At 54.5% G+C, this 17,561-nt stretch overlaps 1 protein-coding gene across 4 annotated transcripts in view; it reads left to right on the top strand.

Moving 5' to 3' along the window:
- LOC134340316 (integrin alpha-6-like) overlaps positions 1 to 17,561 on the top strand; it is a 201,604-nt gene that overhangs the window by 158,571 nt on the left and 25,472 nt on the right. For all 4 annotated transcript variants that reach the window (XM_063037396.1, XM_063037395.1, XM_063037397.1 and 1 more), the window contains exons 16-17: positions 538 to 621; positions 14,802 to 14,881. In XM_063037396.1, the coding sequence (XP_062893466.1) occupies positions 538 to 621; positions 14,802 to 14,881 (164 nt within the window). The remainder of the gene's footprint in view (positions 1 to 537; positions 622 to 14,801; positions 14,882 to 17,561) is intronic.

Genomic DNA, 17,561 nt, shown 5'->3' with positions numbered 1-17,561 from the left:
GATCTCTTTACTGGGGAAGGGAACTCCATGCTTTCTTGGTTGTTATAATCATTCAGTCCTGGCATCATTTTTTGCCAGTATTCTGGGTCTATAATAGGCCTCAGATGTCCTAACACTGAGCCAAGTCAATGCACAGCCCACTTTTTATTAAAGAAACATTCCCCTTATTTAACTGTTTAGTAGTTACTTTTCATTTGTTTGGCAAAACTGGAGAGGGAAGGACAGACAGCCTCGTCTGCTCTTCCCTTCTCCAAAAGGTTTTATCCCACCTGACCCCTTTTTCCCAGAAACACCATGGCTACTTTAACCTTGTCTCAGTTTCAGCTATCGTTCAAAGGTAGAAAAACAGTAAACAGTCCTCAAACTGAACTAAACATATGTAGTAAGAGCTATGGATCAAAAACACTTCTCATTCTTGTTCAGAACATAGCTAACTGTATGAATAAGGCACTTCTCATTCTTGTTCAGAACATAGCTAACTGTATGAATAAGGCTCACAAATAATTCAAAAGAGTTAGCATATGCCTCTTCTTCCAGGACAAGAACCTGGTCTGTGTGGCAAATACGAATGGATCTATGGCTGAATGTGAACTGGGAAACCCCATGAAGCGAGACGCTCAGGTATGTAAATGTGACCCTTTGTTTTCTCCTGGCATGCAGTACTCGATCTTTATCTTGCACTTCTCATGAAAGAAAATTTTTTTTAAATATTTGAAAATGTAATTGATTAAAATACATAAAAAAACACTAGAGTGGCATAGGTGAAATATAACTGACCTTTGTCACGCTGCATCTTCAGACTGGGGGTTCCAATCCAGGGAGTGTGTGATAGGACGGTGTTGAGGGAGATTCACTCTGTGTCTGACCCTGGGAGTGTGTGATGGGACGGTGTGGAGGGAGCTTCACTCTGTGTCTGACCCTTTTTTTTTTACAAAATTCTTTATTACAAATGTCGGTGCTATACAATATTTACAAACCCAGTGACTAACATATTTACTACACTACAAACAGACACTACATCTTAAACCAATATATTGCCATCCTCATCAATGATGGCATTTACACCCCGCGGAGCCCAACGGTCCCGGAACACCTCTACGGTCGCCGTGGACTGTGCGTATTCCTTTTCAATGTTCACCCGGGCACGAACATACCCTCTAAACATAGCCAGGCAGTCCGCCCGGGGAGAACCTCCTGCCACCCTTTTCCAGGAGCCACGGATGGCAATTTTCGCCAGCCCCAGGAGCAAGTTAACAAGGACATCCTCATCCCTCTGTGCCCCCCTCCTTACTGGATGACCATATATAAATAGGGTGGGACTGAAATGCAACCAGAAGGCGAGAAGCAGCCCACGCAAAAACGCGAAAAGGGGCTGCAGCCTCACACACTCCACGTACATGTGGTACACGGTCTCCTCCAGCCCGCAGAAGTGACACGCGGCTGGGAGATCCGTGTACAGACTAAAGAACTTATTGCAGGGCACCGCTTTATGCAGCACCCTCCAGCCGAGATCCCCAAGGTGCATGGGGAGGACTCCCTTGTAAAGGGACTTCCATTGGGGACCCCCCTCACCTCCAGGTGGAAAGACCGACCGCCATGGCGTGTCGGGACGGTGGACAAAGGCGAGGAAGTGGAGGGTGTGGAGCAGCAGCCCATAAAGGTACCTCCTGCCTGCATCCCTGAATGGGATTGTGGGTGTCGATGAAAGACGGCTCAAGTTGTGTGGATTCGTCTCTCGGGTAAGGCTGCGGGGCCTGGGCCCGACGAGCAGCTCAGCTTGAGTCGATCCACACACCTGAGCCGCACCGACATCCGCTGAGGCAGGGCAAGGGTCGGCCAGGACCCCGCCCTCTGCCAGAGGAGGGGATTCCCGGCCTGAGGCAACCATGTTCCAGACTCTCAGTAGGTCCTGATAGAAGCCGGGCAGCCTCTGCAAAGCAGCACGGCTGACGCCTGCCGGTGGTAGCTGCATATCTTCGTGAAGGCAGCAGCCCCTCCGGAGGAAGAAAGTCGCCAACACGTGCCACCTGGGAGGGCGCTCGGCGTACAGGAATCTCTGCAGAGTCCTGAGGCGGAGAGCCGCCAGTCGTGTGCGTACACACACCAGCGACTGTCCGCCCTCTCCTACTGGGAGACTCAGAACCGCTGCAGAGACCCAGTGTTTCCTGTTTCCCCAGAAGAAGTCCACCAGCTTCCTCTGCATTCTCGCAACAAAAGGGGCAGGGGGGGCCAAGGTGACCATCCGGTACCACAACATGGCCACCAGCTGGTTTATGACCACCACCCTGCCTCGATAGGAAAGCACCCTGAGAAGGCCTGACCAGCGCCCTAGCCGGGCCATGACCTTTGTCTCCAGGTCCTGCCAGTTCGCCAGCCAGGTCTCCCCAGAAGGACTCAGGTAGACTCCCAGATAGAGAAGACGTCTGGTGCTCCACTCAAAAGCTCTCATCTCCTCCGGCAGGGAGTCCACCTGCCACTGGCCTACTAAGAGTCCGGAACATTTCGCCCAGTTGATCCTGGCGGAGGATGCCGCCGAGAAAACATCTTGGCACTCGCGCATCCTCCGCAGGTCACAGGGGTCTGTCATCATGAGGAGTACGTCATCGGCGTAGGCCGAGAGGACGACCCTCATGTCCGGTTCGCGCAGAACCAGACCTGTCAGCCTTCGCCGAAGAAGGCCGAGGAATGGCTCGACACAGATCGCATACAGTTGACCGGACATGGGGCACCCTTGACGCACTCCTCTTCGGAAGTGGATAGGTCCTGTCAGTGATCCGTTGATCTTAACTAGGCACTCTGCGGCAGAGTACAGGAGCCGAACTCGGGCCACAAAGTGTGGTCCGAGCCCAAAAGCCTGCAGGGTGCCCAGCAGGAAACTGTGGTCCACCCGGTCAAACGCCTTCTCCTGGTCAAGAGAAAGAAACGCTGCCGGGGTCCCAGTCTCCTGGAGCAGGTGGATCAGGTCCCGTACTAGGTGGACATTGTCCTGGATGGAGCGGCCCGGGACCGTGTAAGATTGGTCAGGATGGACCACCTGTCCAATTACCGAACCCAGACGGTTGGCCATTGCCCGGGCGAAGATCTTGTAGTCCGCGCACAAGAGGGAGACCGGCCGCCAGTTCTTTAGCAGGCGGAGGTCTCCCTTCTTGGGCAGTAGGACCACAACAGCTCTTCGCCATGAGAGGGGCATTTCTCCGGTGGCTAGACTCTCCCCTAGGACAAGGCTGTAATCATCCCCCAGGACATCCCAAAAAGCCTGATAAAACTCAACACTCAGTCCATCCAAACCAGGGGACTTGCCCCTCCGGAGTTGCCGAAGGGCAGTGGACAGCTCCTCCCGAGTCAGGGGGGCATCCAGACGCACTGCATCCTCTGGACTGACCTTAGGCAAATCCTTCCAGACCTCATTGCACGCCTCCGCATTTGACGGATCAGGCGAGAATAAGGACCGATAGAATGAACGGACCTCGTTGTTAATTCCATCAGGGTCCGTGATGGAGGAGCCATCGGCAGCCAGCAATTCCACTAGCTGCTTTTGAACTCCCCGCCACCTCTCCAACGAGTAGAAGAAGGGTGAGCCACGGTCCAAATCCTGCAGCATTTGGATCCGTGACCTCACGTACGCACCTCGGGACTGCTGAAGCTGCAAGTCCCTTAGTGCGTCCTTCTTCTCCTGGTATTCCTGCCACAGCTGCTGGTCTCCAGTGGTCGGACCGAGGCGGGACTCCAGGTCAAGCAACGCTCTCTCAAGCCGCTCAATCTCAGAGCCCCGCCCTTTGGTCGACCCCCTAGTGTACTCCCGACATAAAAACCGGATGTGGGCTTTGCCCACATCCCACCATAGCCGTAGGGAGCAGAACTCTCTCCGCCTCTCCTTCCAGGAGACCCAGAACGCTCGGAACGAATCCCGGAAACGGCTGTCCTCCAGCAGCCGGTTGTTAAAATGCCAATACCCGGATCCCACCCGAGGGTGTAGTGGAATAAATTCCATCCACACAAGGTGATGATCCGAGCACAACACTGGCCGCATGGAGGACGCCGACACGCGGGAGGCGTAGGCCCGAGAGATGTAAATGCGGTCTATCCTGGAACCTCCTTCTCTAGACCTTCTCGAGAAGGCGCTAGAGTTGGGGTGAAAATTCCGCCAGCTGTCCACCAAGTCAAAGGAGCCGACTAGCTCCTTTAACTTTTTTGCCGATGCTGGGTCGCGTTGGAGGCCCGAACGGTCCTCCGCCTCGAGGGTACAATTGAAATCTCCCCCGAGGATTACGCAGTCCCCAGGATCGATGGAGCTCAGCAGGGTGGACAGCTGACAGAATAGGCGCGTCTGCATCACACCGCGCCTGGGAGCGTACACATTGATAAAATGCAATGGTACGCCATCCAGGCGCACAACCAGGTGGAGCAGACGGCCGGGCACAACGTCTTGGACTCTTTCAACTACTGGCTGGAAGGTCGGGGCCAACAGGATCGCCACCCCGCTAGAAATGGAGCTGAGGTGGCTCATGTAGACCCCGCCCTGCCACTCCAGGAGCCAAGCAGACTCGTCCCCAGGGATGGTATGGGTTTCCTGCAGGAAACTCACCGTAAACCGCCCATCCCTGAGGACTGAGAGATTGTTATGCCTGCGAAGAGGACCCCTGCTGCCGTTTACATTGAGACTAGCTATGGTAAGCTTCATGGCGGGAACACACTAGGTCTCAGCAGCTGCGCCCATTTTGGTGAGAGCGGAGGCGCCTTCCACCACACTGTCCGGAAAGAAAGCAAGGATACCTTTTGCTTTCCGGGCTCGAGCGGTACCAGCAACACCCTGTGACCCACCATCCCCCGTAGGAGCGAGGCTGCTTCTCCCTCTGATGTCCCTTACTAGGTCATCCAGGAAAGATTTTAGTTGCCGTCTGTCGTTCCCCACCACCGCATTCCTCTTTCCCTTTCCCTTTCGTCTGAGGATGACTCGCAGGGACCTCACCAGCCTCGGCATGCTGGGCCAGCGAAGCGAGGCTAGCTGAGGCCGGTGCTTGGCACCCTCAGAGGTGAGAATGAAATGCTTAATTTCCTCTACAGGTATCAATGGGGATTTCTCAGGAGGGGTGAGGATGTCCATTGTTTCACTATCGAAAGAGTCCCCCTCCAACCCGTCACTGCAGACAGAATCCCCATCGGCCTCCCCGCATGTTCCAATAGATGGCTGCGCCTGCGACCCACACAGCGCAGCGGGCACCTCGCTCTTACCTGCCTTCTCCACCGTCGCATCAGCCTCATCCACATTTGCGACAGTGGAGAGACAATCCCCAGCGACTCCCTGCAAGTCATTTATTGCTGGGGTCGATGTGCACAGAATATCGTCCTCCCTAGGGGGCAGGCATAGAGGGGAACCCGGCACCTTTGGTCCAAGGGATTCATAAGCCGCCTGGTGCTGAGAATGAGAGAGCTTTGCCTCGTCTCCTCTTACACTATTCGGTACACTGGCCTCCAGAGAGGCGCTGACTTGTAGGTCCTGGGTGGAGGCCTCCAGGGCTGCCTCGTTTGTGCAAACAGGCCTATCACAAGCTTTTTGCACAACCACACCATCTACCCCAGGACTGGTGGCTACATCTGAGGACTCAGGTTTAGAACCAACCCCTACCCGGATTCCCACCCCTTCCTGGGACTCCCCCGCATCTACATCCCCTGCCCTCTTGCGGGAACGTTCCCTTCTCCTCTTCACGCTGGAGGAGCACACAGGTGCAGGCTTCACCGATGGGGCGGCGCCTTCTGTTTCCATCGCCCCGTCTGCTTGCGCACCTCCCCGAGCCCCACGCTCCACTTCAGACGAAATGGGTGTGAGCTCTGCGGCCTCAAAGGCCCGCTTCTTACTATGTTTGGATTTCCCCTTTGCCTTCTTACTCCGCACAGACTCCACCCCGTCCCCCACCTGAACTACAGGGAGAGGAGCAGGGACCGACCCAACCGTAGAAGTAGGGACAGGGGTAGGGGTAGGGGCAGGGTGAGGGGCTGGGGCAGGATCACGGGCGGGGGCAGGGTCAGATGCAGGTGCAGGCGCACGCGCAGGAGTAGGATCAGGGGCAGAGGTAGCTGCGGCACTGGTGCCCGAAGTGGGCTCCCTCGGGTTCCGGGCGGCAGGACAGTCCCTCCGAAAGTGCCCCACCTCCCTGCACGCATGGCACCGTGGGCGCTCGGAGCTCCAGTAAACCTGATAATCTACTCCCTCGTGCCGGACAGTAAAGCGGCCCTCAACATCGTCCTCCCTTTCCAGCTGCATGAAAACCTGACGCCGGAAAGAGATTACGGTGCGGAGGGTGCGTCTCTTAAATTTGTGTCGGATGGCAGTAATCTCCGACCTTACTTGCCCTAAACGGGCCAGTGGGGGAAGCAAGTCCTCATTTGGAATGAAAGGCTTAACATGCCCAAGCACGATACGTTGCGTGGGGGCCGTCACCAGCTCCATAGGTAAAAAGATGTTGTCCACCGTGACTCCCCTGCTTAGGGCCCGGTGCACTAGCTCTTCATTCACCAGATAGAACACCGCCTTTCCGAACTCCTTCTCGGTGGCCAGAATACCACCTTTCCCCACAAGGTCCTCCATTGCCTCCGTACACTTTTCTAGTGTCATTCCAGGGCGCAAAATACATTGCACCCCACGTTCCACCTTCACCGACCGAAACAGGGCGTTGTCCGAGGCCGGGGAGGCAGCCGCCCTTGCGTAACTCCCCGAAGGCCCGCGACTCCCTGGAGACCGGTCCGGCATGCTGGCGCTCTTTCCAGTCCGAGAATTTTGCGGCGGTGCCAGTTAGAAGTCCTGGAGCGAGTCGAATAACTGGCCGGGAAAGTTTGCAGTCGACAGTTCCTCGCTGGCTCGGCGCCAGGAAAGGCTCCGTCGGACTTGCAGAGACCCAGGCCGGGAGAGGCCGAAACGTCCTTCCAGATGCTCCGGCACCGGCACCGACACCGGACGAAAAATCAGGAAAACAATGGAGGAGGAACGTTGCCCCGATGTCAATGGGGGGAAAACGACGGCGTTTGCCTCCGGTTTTGGAGCGAACCGGCTTACTGGCGAGTTGCCAGCGGCCGCAGCTGGGAGCTACACAGTAAGCAGCCGCCAACAAACCCAGTCCAAACCGGCAGCAAAAACTCCACACCGAGCTTCCACGCCAACGCCGTCACTCACTCAGTTGTCCAAGAGACTTTTAGAGCCACCTCCAAAGTATTCCACGAACTTTATCCAGTAGTTTTCCTTCGATTTCTCCCAGCTCAGTCAGCACAGCTCCTCTCTGTGACTGACCCTGGGAGTGTGTGATGGGACGGTGTGGAGGGAGATTCACTCTGTGTCTGACCCTGGGAGTGTGTGATGGGACGGTGTGGAGGGAGCTTCACTCTGTGTCTGACCCTAGGAGTGTGTGATGGGACGGTGTGGAGGGAGCTTCACTCTGTGCCTGACCCCGTGAGTGTGTGATGGGACGGTGTGGAGGGAGATTCACTCTGTACCTGACCCCAGGAGTGTGTGATGGGACGGTGTGGAGGGAGATTCACTCTGTACCTGACCCTGGGAGTGTGTGATGGAACGGTGTGGAGGGAGATTCACTCTGTACCTGACCCCGGGAGTGTGTGATGGGACGGTGTGGAGGGAGATTCACTCTGTACCTGACCCCGGGAGTGTGTGATGGGACGGTGTGGAGGGAGATTCACTCTGTACCTGACCCCGGGAGTGTGTGATGGGACGGTGTGGAGGGAGATTTACTCTGTACCTGACCCCTTTTTTTACAAAATTCTTTATTACAAATATCGGTGCTATACAATATTTACAAAACAGCGACTAACACAATTACTTCACTACAAGTAGACAATACACATTAAACCAAAATATTACCACCTCTATCAATGATGGCAATTACCCCCGCGGAGCCCAATGATCCCGGAACACCTCAATGGTCGCCATGGACTGCGCGTGTTTCTTTTCAACATTCACCCGGGCACGAACATACCCCTTAAATATTGCCAGGCAGTCCACCCGGGGAGAACCTCCTGCCACCCGTTTCCAGGAGGCACGGATGGCAATTTTCGCCAGCCCCAGGAGCAAGTTGACAAGGACATCCTCATTCCTCTGTGCCCACCCCCCCCATTACTGGATGACCATATATGATAGGGTGGGACTGAAATGCAACCGGAAGGTGAGAAGCAGCTGACGCAGATACGCAAAAAGGGGCTGCAATCTCACACACTCCATGTATATGTGGTACACGGTCTCCTCCAGCCCGCAGAAGTGACACGCGGCTGGGAGATCCGTGTACAGACTAAAGAACTTATTACAGGGCACCGCTCTGTGCAGCACCCTCCAGCCGAGATCCCCAAGGTACACGGGCAGGACTCCCTCGTAAAGGGGCTTCCAATGGGGACCCCCCTCACCTCCAGGTGGAAAGACCGACCGCCATGGCGTGTCGGGATGGTGGACAAAGGCTAGGAAGTGGAGGGTGCGGAGCAGCAGCTCATACAGATACCTCCTACTTGCATCCCTGAACAGGATTGTGGGTGTCGATGAAAGACGGCTCAAGTTGTGTGGATTCGTCTCTCGGGTAAGGCTGCGGGGCCTGGCCCGACGAGCAGCTCAGCTTGAGTCGATCCACACACCTGAGCCGCACCGACATCCGTTGAAGCAGGGCAAGGGTTGGCCAGGACTCCCCCCTCTGCCAGAAGAGGGGATTCCCGGCCTGAGGCAACCATGTTCCAGACTCTCAGTAGGTCCTGATAGAAGCCGGGCAGCCTCTGCAAAGCAGCTCAGCTGACGCCCGCCGGTGGTAGCTGCATATCTTCGTGAAGACAGCAGCCCCTCCGGAGGAAGAAAGTCGCCAACACGGGCCACCTGGGAGGGTGCTCGACGTACAGGAATCTCTGCAGAGTCCTGAGGCAGAGAGCTGCCAGTTGTGTGCGTACACACACCAGCGACTGTCCGCCCTCTCCTTCTGGGAGACTCAGAACCGCTGCAGAGACCCAGTGTTTCCTGTTACCCCAGAAGAAGTCCACTAGCTTCCTCTGCATTCTCGCGACAAAAGGGGCAGGGGGGGCCAAGGTGACCATCTGGTACCACAACATGGAGGCCAGCAGCTGGTTTATGACCACCACCCTGCCTCGATAGGAAAGCACCCTGAGAAGGCCTGACCAGCTCCCCAACTGGGCCATGACCTTTGTCTCCAAGGTCCTGCCAGTTCGCCAGCCAGGTCTCCCCAGAAGGACTCAGGTAGACTCCCAGATAGAGAAGGCGTCTGGTGCTCCACTCAAAAGCCCTCATCTCCTCCGGCAGGGAGTCCACCTGCCATTGGCCTACTAAGAGTCCAGAACATTTTGCCCAGTTGATCCTCGCGGAGGATGCCGCCGAGAAGACATCTTGGCACTCGCGCATCCTCCGCAGGTCACAGGGGTCTGTCATCATGAGGAGTACGTCATCGGCGTAGGCCGAGAGGACGACCCCCATGTCCGGTTCACGCAGAACCAGACCTGTCAGCCTTCGCTGAAGAAGGCTGAGAAATGGCTCGACACAGATGGCATACAATTGACCAGACATGGGGCATCCTTCACGCACTCCTCTTCGGAAGGGAATAGGTGCTGTCAGTGATCCGTTAATCTTAACTAGGCACTCTGCGGCAGAGTACAGGAGCCGAACTCGGGCCACAAAGTGTGGTCCGAGCCCAAAAGCCTGCAGGGTGCCCACCAGGAAACTGTGGTCTACCCGGTCAAACGCCTTCTCCTGGTCAAGAGAAAGAAACGCTGCCGGGGTTCCAATCTCCTGGAGTAGGTGGATCAGGTCCCGTACTAGGTGGACATTGTCCTGGATGGAGCGGCCCGGGACTGTGTAAGATTGGTCAGGATGGACCACCTGTCCAATTACCGAACCCAGATGGTTGGCCATTGCCTGGGCGAAGATCTTGTAGTCCGCGCACAAGAGGGAGACCGGCCGCCAGTTCTTTAGCAGGCGGAGGTCTCCCTTCTTGGGCAGTAGGACCACAACAGCTCTTCGCCATGAGAGGGGCATTCCTCCGGTGGTTAGGCTCTCCCCTAGGACAAGGCTGTAATCATCCCCCAGGACATCCCAAAAAGCCTGATAAAACTCAACACTCAGTCCATCCAAACCAGGGGACTTGCCCCTCCGGAGTTGCTGAAGGGCAGTGGACAGCTCCTCCCGAGTCAGGGGGGCATCCAGATGCACTGCATCCTCTGGACTGACCTTAGGCAAATCCTTCCAGACCTCATTACACGCCTCCGCATTTGACGGATCAGGCGAGAGTAAGGACCGATAGAATGAACGGACCTCGTTGTTAATTCCATCAGGGTCCGTGATGGAGGAGCCATCGGCAGCCAGCAATTCCACTAGCTGCTTTTGAACTCCCCGCCACCTCTCCAACGAGTGGAAGAAGGGTGAGCCACGGTCCAAATCCTGCAGCATTTGGATCCGTGACCTCACGTACGCACCTCGGGACTGCTGAAGCTGCAGGTCCCTTAGTGCGTCCTTCTTCTCCTGGTATTCCTGCCACAGCTGCTGGTCTCCAGTGGTCGGACCGAGGCGGGACTCCAGGTCAAGCAACGCTCTCTCAAGCCGCTCAACCTCAGAGCCCCGCCCTTTGGTCGACCCCCTAGTGTACTCCCGACATAAAAACCGGATGTGGGCTTTGCCCACATCCCACCATAGCCGTAGGGAGCAGGAGACCCAGAATGCTCGGAACGAATCCCGGAATCGGCTGTCCTCCAGCAGCCGGTTGTTAAAATGCCAATACCCGGATCCCACCCGAGGGTGCAGAGGAATAAATTCCATCCACACAAGGTGATGATCTGAGCACGACACTGGCCACATGGAGGACGCCGACACGCGGGAGGCGTAGGCCCGAGAGATGTAAATGCGGTCTATCCTGGAACCTCCTTCTCTAGACCTTCTCGAGAAGGCGCTAGAGTTGGGGTGAAGATTCCGCCAGCTGTCCACCAAGTCAAAGGAGCCGACTAGCTCCTTTAACTTTTTTGCTGATGCTGGGTCGCGTTGGAGGCCCGAACGGTCCTCCGCCTCGAGGGTACAATTGAAATCTCCCCCGAGGATGACGCAGTCCCCAGGATCGATGGAGCTCAGCAGGGTGGACAGCTGACAGAATAGGTGCGACTGCATCACACCGCGCCTCGGAGCGTACACATTGATAAAATGCAATGGTACGCCATCCAGGCGCACAACCAGGTGGAGCAGACGGCCGGGCACAACGTCCTGGACTCTTTCAATTACTGGCTGGAAGGTCGGGGCCAACAGGATCGCCATCCCGCTAGAGTTGGAGCTGAGGTGGCTCATGTAGATCCCGCCCTGCCACTCCAGGAGCCAAGCAGACTCGTCCCCAGGGATGGTATGGGTTTCCTGCAGGAAACTCACCGTATACCGCCCATCCCTGAGGACTGAGAGATTGTTATGCCTGCGAAGAGGACCCCTGCTGCCGTTTACATTGAGACTAGCTATGGTAAGCTTCATGGCGGGAGCACACTAGGTCTCAGCAGCTGTGCCCATTTCAGTGAGAGCGGAGGCGCCCTCCACCACACTGTCCGGAAAGAAAGCAAGGATACTTTTTGCCTTCCGGGCTCGAGCGGTACCAGCGACACCCTGTGACCCACCGTCCCCCGTTGGAGCGAGGCTGCTTCTCCCTCTGATGTCCCTTACTAGGTCATCTAGGAAAGATTTTAGTTGCCGTCTGTTGTTCCCCGACACCGCATTCCTCTTTCCCTTTCCCTTTCGTCCGAGGATGACTCTCAGGGACCTCACCAGCCTCGGCATGCTGGGCCAGCGAAGCGAGGCTAGTTGAGGCCGGTGCTTGGCACCCTCAGAGGTGAGAATGAAATGCTTAATTTCCTCTACAGGTATCAATGGGGACTTCTCAGGAGGGGTGAGGATGTCCATTGTTTCACTATCAAAAGAGTCCCCCTCCAACCCGTCACTGCAGACAGAATCCCCATCGGCCTCCCCGCATGTTCCAATAGATGGCCGCACTTGTGACCCATACCGTGCAGCGGGCACCTCGCTCTTACCTGCCCACTCCACCGTCGCATCAGCCTCATCCACATTTGCGACAGTGGAGGGAAAATCCCCAGGGACTCCCTGCAAGTCATTTATTGCTAGGGTCGACGTGCACAGAATATCGTCCTCCCCAGGGGGCAGGCATAGAGGGGAACCCGGCACCTTTGGTCCAAGGGATTCACAAGCAGCCTGGTGCTGAGAATGAGAGAGCTTTGTCTCGTCTCCTCTTACACTATTCAATACACTGGCCTCCAGAGAGGCGCTGACTTGTAAGTCCTGGGTGGTGGCCAGGACCAGGGCTGTCTCATTTGTGCAAACAGGGCTATCACAAGCTTTCTACACAACCACACCATGTACCACAGGACTGGTGGCTATATCTGGGGACTCAGGTTTGGAACCAACATCCGCCCGGATTCCCACCCCTTCCTGGGACTCCCCCGCATCTACATCCCCTGCCCTCTTGCGGAAACGTTCCCTTCTCCTCTTCACGCCGGAGGAGCACACAGGTGCAGGATTCACCGATGGGTCGGTGCTCTCTGTTTCCATCGCCCCGTCCGCTTGCGCACCTCCCCGAGCCCCACGCTCCACTTCAGGGGAAATGGGCGTGAGCTCTGCGGCCTCAGAGGCCGGCTTCTTAGGGTGTTTGGATTTCTTCTTTGCCTCCTTGCCCTGCACAGACTCCACCCAGTCCCCCACCTGAACCACAGGGGGAGGAGCAGGGACCGACCCAACCATAGGAGTAGGGACAGGGGTAGGGGCAGGGTGAGGGGCCGGGGCAGGATCAGGGGCGGGGGCAGGGTCAGATGCAGGCGCAGGTGCACGCGCAGGAGTAGGATCAGGGGCAGAGGTAGCTGGGGCACTGGTGCCCGAAGTGGGCTCCCTCGGGTTCCGGGCGGCAGGACAGTCCCTCCGAAAGTGCCCCACCTCCCTGCACGCATGGCACCGTGGGCGCTCGGAGCTCCAGTACACCTGATAATCTACTCCCTCGTGCCGGACAGTAAACCGGCCCTCAACATCGTCCTCTCTTTCCAGCTGCATGAAAACCTGACGCCGGAAAGAGATTACGGTGCGGAGGGTGCGTCTCTTAAATTTGTGTCAGATGGCAGTAATCTCCGACCTTACTTGCCCTAAACGGGCCAGTGGGGGAAGCAAGTCCTCATTTGGAATGAAAGGTTTAACATGCCCAACCACGATACGTTGCATGGGGCCGTCACCAGCTCAATAGGTAAAAAGATGTTGTCCACCGTGACTCCCCTGCTTAGGGCCCGGTGCACTAGCTCTTCATTCGCCAGATAGAACACCGCCTTTCCGAACTCCTTCTTGGTGGCCAGAATACCACCTTTCCCCACAAGGTCCTCCATTGCCTCCGTACACTTTTCAAGTGTCATTCCAGGGCGCAAAATACATTGCACCCCACGTTCCACCTTCACCGACCGAAACAGGGCGTTGTCCGAGGCCGGGGTGGCAGCCGCCCTTGCGTAACTCCCCGAAGGCCCGCGACTCCCTGGAGACCGGTCCGGCATGCTGGCGCTCTTTCCAGTCCGAGAATCCTACAGCGGTGTCGATTAGAAGTCCTGGAGCGAAACGAGTAGCTGGCCGGGAAAGTTTGCAGTCGACAGTTCCTCGCTGGCTCGGCGCCAGGAAAGGCTCCGTCGGACTTGCAGAGACCCAGGCCGGGAGAGGCCGAAACGTCCTTCCAGATGCTCCGGTACCGACACCGGACGAAAAATCAGGAAAACAATGGAGGAGGAACGTTGCCCCGATGTCAATGGGGGGGGAAACGACGGCGTTTGCCTCCGGTTTTGGAGCGAACCGGCTTCCTGGCGAGTTGCCAGCGGCCGCAGCTGGGAGCTACACAGTAAGCAGCCGCCAACAAACCCAGTCCAAACCGGTAGCAAAAACTCCACACCGAGCTTCCACGCCAACGCCGTCACTCACTCAGTTGTCCAAGAGACTTTTAGAGCCACCTCCAAAGTATTCCACGAACTTTATCCAGTAGTTTTCCTTCGATTTCTCCCAGCTCAGTCAGCACAGCTCCTCTCTGTGTCTGACCCTCGGAGTGTGTGACGGGACGGTGTGGATGGAGATTCACTCTGTGTCTGACCCTGGGAGTGTGTGATGGGACAATGTGGAGGGAGATTCTCCCCGTGTCTGACCCTGGGAGTGTGCGATGGGACGGTGTGAAGGGAGATTCATTCTGTGTCTGACACCGGGCGTGTGTGATGGGACGGTGTGGAGGGAGCTTCACTCTGTATCTGACACCGGGAGTGTGTGATGGGACGGTGTGGAGGGAGCTTCACTCTGTATCTGACACCGGGAGTGTGTGATGGGACAGTGTGGAGGGAGATTCTCCCCGTGTCTGACCTCAGGAGTGTGCGATGGGACGGTGTGAAGGGAGCTTCACTCTGTATCTGACACCGGGAGTGTGTGATGGGACGGTGTGGAGGGAGCTTCACTCTGTGTCTGACCCCGGGAGTGTGTGATGGAATAGTGTAGACCAGGAGTTCTCAACCCATTTCTTGCCACGGACCCCTACCATTAACCGAGGGGTCTTTTGATCCCGGGTTGGGAATCCCTGGTGTAGAGGAAGTTTCACTTGAGTCTAGGTTGTTTTGTTTATCCCCATTTTATTTCTTTTTGCTGTCTCTGCCGCATTTGGTGTTTCTTGGGACAGTGTGAAAGGTGGTTTTCTGGACAATTGCTGATTGCAGAGTTGCTTGGTGCGTGCATGAGTTAAATAAATCACTGATGCTACGTTCTTTATCTGCAGGTTACATTTTACCTGATCCTAAGCACCTCTCTGATCACCATCGAAACCACCACTCTGCCAATTATTCTTCAGCTCACAACGTGAGTGTTGTTTTGGATCTTGAAGTAGAACGAGATTGACCACATGAAGTGACGTTAAGTGATGTGGGTGAATCATGTCCTCTATTTCTCCAAGGTTGCTTCGGTGTCCTCTGACTATATCGTTGTTGTGGCTGGTATTAAAATTAAAGAATCCGAGAAGGATGTGACATCTATTAAGAGAAAAGAATGATTTGACATTCACCAAACTTTAATTCAGTGGTTGGTGGCAGAACAGACTGTAGGTGTTGTTCAGTTAAGGGTCTGGATCTTGACTCAAAATGTTGACTGTCCATCACCCTCCATAGATCCTGCCTGACCTACTGAGTTCCTCCAGCAGATTATTTTTTGCTCTTGAGTTTGTTACCTTGCTGCGAATCAGGCAGCAGTGGTTGTGTTTTTAAGATCAACATTGGTAAATTGGTAAACTGATTTATTATTTACTGAGGTAGAGTGAAAAACTTGTCTTGTGTACCATTCATACAGATCAATTCATTACGATGGCACATTGAGGCAGAACAAAGTAAAACAATAACAAAATACAGAATAAAATGTTACAGTACCGTGAAGGTACACTGCAGGTAGATAATAAGGGGAAGGCCACAAGAAGGTAGATACGTAGTCAAGACTCCATCTTATTGTGCCATGGTCTTATAACAGCAGAATAGAAGCTCTACTTGAGTCTGGTGGCATGTGCTTTCAGGCTTATGTATCTTCTGCCCAGTGGGGAGGGAGAAAGACTGTCCAGGGTGGGGCAGTGTCTTTGATTATGCTGGCTGCTTTCCTGAAGCAGCAAGACTGTCGACAGAGGCCATGGAGGGATACTGGTTTCTGTGATGTGCTGATCTGTGTCACACCTCTCTGCAGTTTCTTGTAGTTGTCGTACCAAGCTGCATGCACCTGGATAGAATGTTTCTATGGTGCATCTACAAGATTTGGTTTGGGCCAAAAGGAACATGCCAAACGTTGTTATCCCCTGAGGAAGTAGAGCTGCTGGTGAGCTTTCAACATGGATGGACCGGGACAGGCTGTTCCTGGGAATTTGAAACTCTCAACCTCTCAACCGCAAACTGTTGATGTAACTGGGAGAATGTGCACCGCCCACCCTTCCTGAAGTTAATAACCAGCTCCTTTGCTGACACTGAGGGAGAGGTTTTTGCCATGACACCATGTCACTAGACTCTCTATTTCCTTCCTGTTACAGCAGAATCAGAAATAACCTTAAGCGAGTCCTATTTCCAGTTATTAACCGACTGGCTGTGTACTTGCACTCTTTTCCTTCCCTTTTGAGTGCAGATGTGATTACTTTTGCAGCCTTAGCTTAACAGCCACCATCCTTCTTCAGGCAGTGCACGGCATAGGTTTATAGACTTGCTCCTGACTCTGTTAGAAACTCCATTATAGCGGGGCACATCAGAAAGTTCAAGGTAAGCAGGCAAAAGCAAGATGGTTGCAGCAGTCTGAGATGAAGAGGTGTCAGTACATGATCCATGAAAGGATAGTATGTGGGTACAGCAGGTAATTAGGGGAAACTAACAAGATGTATTGTCATTACTCGGTGGTGAATACAAAATAGAGAGGTTGTACTTCAGTTGTAAAGGACTTTGGTGAGACATCAACTGGAGTATTGTTGAGTATTGCTCTTCTTAGTTAAGAAAGGATGTAGAGCAAATGTGTTGGAAGCAGTTTAGAGAAGGTCTACTGGAATATTGGAGACGCAAGAGATTGCAGATGCTGCGATCTGGAGTAATGCACAAATGCTAAGGGAACTCAGTGGAGCAAGCAGTATCTGTGGAAGGAAAGGGATGGTCACCGCTTTGGATCGAGACTCTGCGTCAAAGATAGACATTAAATTTTCCAAATTCACGTACCCCACACTCCCTGCACTCCTTTCTCTCACTTGATTTTGCTACTGCTGCCCCACCCTCTGTCACCCAGTTGTAGTCCTCTGCTCCATCTGGTTCCACCTGCCTGTCTCCCACACACTACACTTTCTGGTTCCCTTGTCTATTCCCTCAGCTGGTTCTATCTGCTCAACATCTCTCCCTCCTCTGCCTTCCATTTGCCACCTTCCTTCCTTCTTGGATTCCAGTATTTGCAGCCCCATGTGGTTCCACATCACCTTCCAGCCTCAATCTCTCCCTCCACCTGGCGCCACCTGCCTATCATTCCCCTCCTCATCTGGTTCCACCTGGAGGAAGCCAGCCCCTACATCACCATGTCTTTTCACCTCTCCTCACTCTCAGTCTTGATGCAGGGCCACGACCCAAAACGTCACCATTCCTCTGTTCCCTCAGATGCTGCCTGGCCTGCTGAGTTCCTTCAGGAGTTTGTGTTTTTTACTGAAATAATACAGAATGGGCAGATTTCTCATGAGGAAAGGCTGGATGTATACGACCCTGAGGGTGGGTGTGGGAGAATCTATATGTAGGGGCCACTGCTTAAAAATATTGCATAAACCAGTTAAAACAGAGATGAGGCAAGACTTTTTCTCTCAAAATGCCGTTGGTCTTTGGAACTTGTTTCATGCAGGGCAGTGGAATGTTTGTAAGACGGGTCAATTTCAAAGAACATTTATTATTAAAGTACAAATACTGTGTACGTTACCATATACTACCTTCAGATTCATTTTCTTGCCAGCATTTACAGGAGAAATAAATACAGTACTATAGAATATAATGAG

This window comes from Mobula hypostoma, chromosome X1 (assembly GCF_963921235.1).
Source record: "Mobula hypostoma chromosome X1, sMobHyp1.1, whole genome shotgun sequence".
In the NCBI taxonomy this organism is placed as follows: Eukaryota; Metazoa; Chordata; class Chondrichthyes; order Myliobatiformes; family Myliobatidae; genus Mobula; species Mobula hypostoma.
This window is presented reverse-complemented; position numbering and strand designations above follow the sequence as displayed.